Consider the following 5847-nt stretch of genomic DNA (forward strand, 5'->3'; position numbering starts at 1 on the left):
ACCTTACCTGTAGGAGGGCATTAGTGACTGGCCCAGTGCTGAACCTTACCAGCTGGGCATCAGTGACTGGCACAGCGCTGAACCTTACCAGCAGGGCATCAGTGACTCTTACCAGTAGCAAGGAATCAGTGACTGGCCCAGTGCTGAACCTTACTTGTAGCAGAGAATCAGTGACTGGCTCAGCGCTGAACCTTACCAGCAGGGCATCAGTGACTGGCACAGCGCTGAACTTTACCAGCAGGGCATCAGTGACTGACACAGCGCTGAACCTTACCAACAGGGCATCAGTGACTCTTACCAGTAGCAAGGAATCAGTGACTGGCCCAGTGCTGAACCTTACTTGTAGCAGGGAATCAGTGACTGGCCCAGCGCTGAACCTTACCAGCAGGGAATCAGTGACTGGCCCAGTGCCGAACCTTACAGGCAGGGCATCAGTGACTGGCCCAGTGCTGAACCTTACTTGTAGCAGGGAGTCAGTGACTGGCTCAGCGCTGAACCTTACCAGCAGGGCATCAGTGACTGGCGCAGTGCTGAACCTTACCAGCAGGGCATCAGTGACTGGCACAGCGCTGAACCTTACCAGCAGGGCATCAGTGACTCTTACCAGTAGCAAGGAATCAGTGACTGGCACAGCGCTGAACCTTACCTTTAGCAGGGCATCAGTGACTGGCACAGCGCTGAACTTTACCAGCATGGCATCAGTGACTTTTAGCAGTAGCAAGGAATCAGTGACTGGCCCAGTGCTGAAACTTACTTGTAGCAGGGAATCAGTGACTGGCTCAGCGCTGAACCTTACCAGCAGGGCATCAGTGAGTGGCACAGCGCTGAACTTTACCAGCAGGGAATCAGTGACTGGCCCAGCTCTGAACCTTAGCAGCAGGGCATCAGTGACTGGCACAGCGCTGAACCTTACCAGCAGGGCATCAGTGACTCTTACCAGTAGCAAGGAATCAGTGACTGGCACAGCGCTGAACCTTACCTGTAGGAGGGCATCAGTGACTGGCCCAGTGCTGAACCTTACAAGCAGGGCATCAGTGACTGGCCCAGCGCTGAACCTTACCAGCAGGGAATCAGTGACTGGCCCAGTGCTGAACCTTACTTGTAGCAGGGAGTCAGTGACTGGCTCAGCGCTGAACCTTACCAGCAGGGCATCAGTGACTGGCGCAGTGCTGAACCTTACCTGCAGGGCATCAGTGACTGGCTCAGCGCTGAACCTTACCAGCAGGGCAGCAGTGACTGGCACAGCGCTGAACCTTACCAGCAGGGCATCAGTGACTCTTACCAGTAGCAAGGAATCAGTGACTGTCACAGCGCTGAACCTTACCTGTAGCAGGGGTTCAGTGACTGGCCCAGCGCTGAACCTTACCAGCTGGGCATCAGTGACTGGCACAGCGCTGAACCTTACCAGCAGGGCATCAGTGACTCTTAGCAGTACCAAGGAATCAGTGACTGGCCCAGTGCTGAACCTTACTTGTAGCAGGGAATCAGTGACTGGCTCAGCGCTGAACTTTACCAGCAGGGCATCAGTGACTGGCACAGCGCTGAACTTTACCAGCAGGGAATCAGTGACTGGCCCAGCTCTGAACCTTAGCAGCAGGGCATCAGTGACTGGCACAGCACTGAACCTTACCAGCAGGGCATCAGTGACTCTTACCAGTAGCAAGGAATCAGTGACTGGCACAGCGCTGAACCTTACCTGTAGGAGGGCATTAGTGACTGGCCCAGTGCTGAACCTTACCAGCTGGGCATCAGTGACTGGCACAGCGCTGAACCTTACCAGCAGGGCATCAGTGACTCTTACCAGTAGCAAGGAACCAGTGACTGGCCCAGTGCTGAACCTTACTTGTAGCAGGGAATCAGTGACTGGCTCAGCGCTGAACCTTACCAGCAGGGCATCAGTGACTGGCACAGCGCTGAACTTTACCAGCAGGGCATCAGTGACTGACACAGCGGTGAACATTACCAACAGGGCATCAGTGACTCTTACCAGTAGCAAGGAATCAGTGACTGGCCCAGTGCTGAACCTTACTTGTAGCAGGGAATCAGTGACTGGCCTAGCGCTGAACCTTACCAGCAGGGAATCAGTGACTGGCCCAGTGCTGAACCTTACAAGCAGGGCATCAGTGACAGGCCCAGCGCTGAACCTTACCAGCAGGGAATCAGTGACTGGCCCAGTGCTGAACCTTACTTGTAGCAGGGAATCAGTGACTGGCTCAGCGCTGAACCTTACCAGCAGGGCATCAGTGACTGGCGCAGTGCTGAACTTTACCAGCAGGGCATCAGTGACTGGCACAGCGCTGAACCTTACCAGCAGGGCATCAGTGACTCTTACCAGTAGCAAAGAATCAGTGACTCGCACAGCGCTGAACCTTACCTGTAGCAGGGCATCAGTGACTGGCCCAGCGCTGAACCTTACCAGCTGGGCATCAGTGACTGGCACAGCGCTGAACTTTACCAGCAGGGCATCAGTGACTCTTAGCAGTAGCAAGGAATCAGTGACTGGCCCAGTGCTGAACCTTACTTGTAGCAGGGAATCAGTGACTGGCTCAGCGCTGAACCTTACGAGCAGGGCATCAGTGACTGGCACAGCGCTGAACTTTACCAGCAGGGAATCAGTGACTGGCCCAGCTCTGAACCTTAGCAGCAGGGCATCAGTGAATGGCACAGCGCTGAACCTTACCAGCAGGGCATCAGTGACTCTTACCAGTAGCAAGGAATCAGTGACTGGCACAGCGCTGAACCTTACCTGTAGGAGGGCATTAGTGACTGGCCCAGTGCTGGACCTTACCAGCTGGGCATCAGTGACTGTCACAGCGCTGAACCTTACCAGCAGGGCATCAGTGACTCTTATCAGTAGCAAGGAACCAGTGACTGGCCCAGTGCTGAACCTTACTTGTAGCAGGGAATCAGTGACTGGCTCAGTGCTGAACCTTACCAGCAGGGCATCAGTGACTGGCACAGCGCTGAACTTTACCAGCAGGGCATCAGTGACTGACACAGCGGTGAACCTTACCAACAGGGCATCAGTGACTCTTACCAGTAGCAAGGAATCAGTGACTGGCCCAGTGCTGAGCCTTACTTGTAGCAGGGAAACAGTGACTGGCCTAGCGCTGAACCTTACCAGCAGGGAATCAGTGACTGGCCCAGTGCTGAACCTTACAAGCAGGGCATCAGTGACTGGCCCAGCGCTGAACCTTACCAGCAGGGAATCAGTGACTGGCCCAGTGCTGAACCTTACTTGTAGCAGGGAATCAGTGACTGGCTCAGCACTGAACCTTACCAGCAGGGCATCAGTGACTGGCGCAGTGCTGAACCTTACCAGCAGGGCATCAGTGACTGGCCCAGCGCTGAACCTTACCAGCTGGGCATCAGTGACTGGCACAGCGCTGAACTTTACCAGCAGGGCATCAGTGACTCTTAGCAGTAGCAGGGAATCAGTGACTGGCCCAGTGCTGAACCTTACTTGTAGCAGGGAATCAGTGACTGGCTCAGCGCTGAACCTTACCAGCAGGGCATCAGTGACTGGCACAGCGCTGAACTTTACCAGCAGGGAATCAGTGACTGGCCCAGCTCTGAACCTTAGCAGCAGGGCATCAGTGACTGGCACAGCGCTGAACCTTACCAGCAGGGCATCAGTGACTCTTACCAGTAGCAAGGAATCAGTGACTGGCACAGCGCTGAACCTTACCTGTAGGAGGGCATCAGTGACTGGCCCAGTGCTGAACCTTACCAGCTGGGCATCAGTGACTGACACAGCGCTGAACCTTACCAGCAGGGCATCAGTGACTCTTACCAGTAGCAAGGAATCAGTGACTGGCCCAGTGCTGAACTTTACTTGTAGCAGGGAATCAGTGACTGGCTCAGTGCTGAACCTTACCAGCAGGGCATCAGTGACTAGCACAGCGCTGAACTTTACCAGCAGGGCATCAGTGACTGACACAGCGCTGAGCCTTACCAACAGGGCATCAGTGACTCTTACCAGTAGCAAGGAATCAGTGACTGGCCCAGTGCTGAACCTTACTTGTAGCAGGGAATCAGTGACTGGCTCAGCGCTGAACCTAACCAGCAGGGCATCAGTGACTGGCACAGCGCTGAACTTTACCAGCAGGGCATCAGTGACTGACACAGCGCTGAACCTTACCAACAGGGCATCAGTGACTCTTACCAGTAGCAAGGAATCAGTGACTGGCCCAGTGCTGAACCTTACTTGTAGCAGGGATTCAGTGACTGGCTCAGCGCTGAACCTTACCAGCAGGGCATCAGTGACTGGCACAGCGCTGAACTTTACCAGCAGGGCATCAGTGACTGACACAGCGCTGAACCTTACCAACAGGGCATCAGTGACTCTTACCAGTAGCAAGGAATCAGTGACTGGCCCAGTGCTGAACCTTACTTGTAGCAGGGAATCAGTGACTGGCTCAGTGCTGAACCTTACCAGCAGGGCATCAGTGACTGGCACAGCGCTGAACCTTACCAGCAGGGTATCAGTGACTCTTACCAGTAGCAAGGAATCAGTGACTGGCCCAGCGCTGCACCTTACCTGTAGCAGGGAATCAGTGACTGGTCCATCGCTGAACCTTACCAGCAGGGCATCAGTGACTGGCGCAGCGCTGAACCTTACTTGTAGCAGGGAATCAGTGACTGGCTCAGCGCTGAACCTTACCAGCAGGGAATCAGTGACTGGCTCAGCGCTGAACCTTACTTGTAGCAGGGAATCAGTGACTGGCTCAGCGCTGAACCTAACCAGCAGGGCATCAGTGACTGGCACAGCGCTGAACCTTACCAGCAGGGTATCAGTGACTCTTACCAGTAGCAAGGAATCAGTGACTGGCCCAGCGCTGCACCTTACCTGTAGCAGGGAATCAGTGACTGGTCCATCGCTGAACCTAACCAGCAGGGCATCAGTGACTGGCGCAGCGCTGAACCTTACTTGTAGCAGGGAATCAGTGACTGGCTCAGCGCTGAACCTTACCAGCAGGGAATCAGTGACTGGCACAGCGCTGAACCTTACCAGCAGGGAATCAGTGACTGGCTCAGCGCTGAACCTTACCAGCAGGGCATCAGTGACTGGCCCAGTGCTGAACCTTACCTGCTCTGATGTGTTTTACAAGCATCTTAAGTTCATCACGAGCTGCGCTGCTTATGCTGGAATTCCTGCCGCCCTCTGCGCCTGCGCAGAGCGTCAGGCGCTGCAGGACAATGGAGTCTGTTTTATTTCTCCTCATTTTCCAGAGGCTCCATCCAGGGACAATGTGGGCTGTACATTGGCTTTCATTCTGTGACCACAGCATTGGATCCTGCTGAGGCTTTGCCCTCCAAGCCCGACTAGACTGTGTCTGGGAGGCTTCCTGTGCTGGAGCCGTCATATTCTGGCTGGGCTTTCTGGTGGAGTGTGGGCTGTTTTTGCACATGTCAGATATTCTGTGTATAAATGTTTGTAATGATGTTTGCGTTTCTTCCCCCGTTGGGTGCCTTCCTCCTCCATGCATCAGGGTGTATCCCCACCCCTTGGCTAACACCGTTACCGATTGGATGCTTATCTGTGTCCGCAGAACAAAAGTCTGTGTGTGTGTGTGTGTGTGTGTGTGGGAGGCGCGCGCATGCGCAATTGAACTCGCTCTTCAGCGCCTATTTCTGCACGGCTAGAAAGGCTTGAAGGAACAGCGGTTTACCCAACGGCCTGATTTACAGAAGCGTTTTATAATGGAATGCAGTCCCACGGGAAAATGCTCTGTGAATCAGGCCCTCTCGCCAAGTGATCACTTGGAGCATAACTCCTCTATTCCATGTGCTTCCCCTTTGGATAAAGTTGTGTTCTTGCATAGCGCTTCGGGCCAGGCTCCTGCA

The 5847-nt window shown here is 54.5% G+C and overlaps 1 protein-coding gene across 1 annotated transcript; it reads left to right on the top strand.

The window, feature by feature from the left end:
- The first annotated feature begins 692 nt into the window (after nucleotides 1–692).
- On the top strand, nucleotides 693–5282 carry LOC138471452 (serine-rich adhesin for platelets-like). The gene has a single exon (XM_069609082.1). It carries the CDS (start codon nucleotides 693–695, stop codon nucleotides 5280–5282), a length of 4590 nt encoding a protein of 1529 aa, XP_069465183.1.
- The last annotated feature ends 565 nt before the right edge of the window (nucleotides 5283–5847 follow it).

Source organism: Ambystoma mexicanum, chromosome 8 (genome assembly GCF_040938575.1).
Source record: "Ambystoma mexicanum isolate Mex_15411 chromosome 8, UKY_AmexF1_1, whole genome shotgun sequence".
In the NCBI taxonomy this organism is placed as follows: domain Eukaryota; kingdom Metazoa; phylum Chordata; class Amphibia; order Caudata; family Ambystomatidae; genus Ambystoma; species Ambystoma mexicanum.

Coding starts and splice junctions, on each gene's coding strand:
- LOC138471452 (XM_069609082.1), top strand. CDS start 693: ATGGCATCAGTGACTTTTAGCAGTAGCAAGGAATCAGTGACTGGCCCA.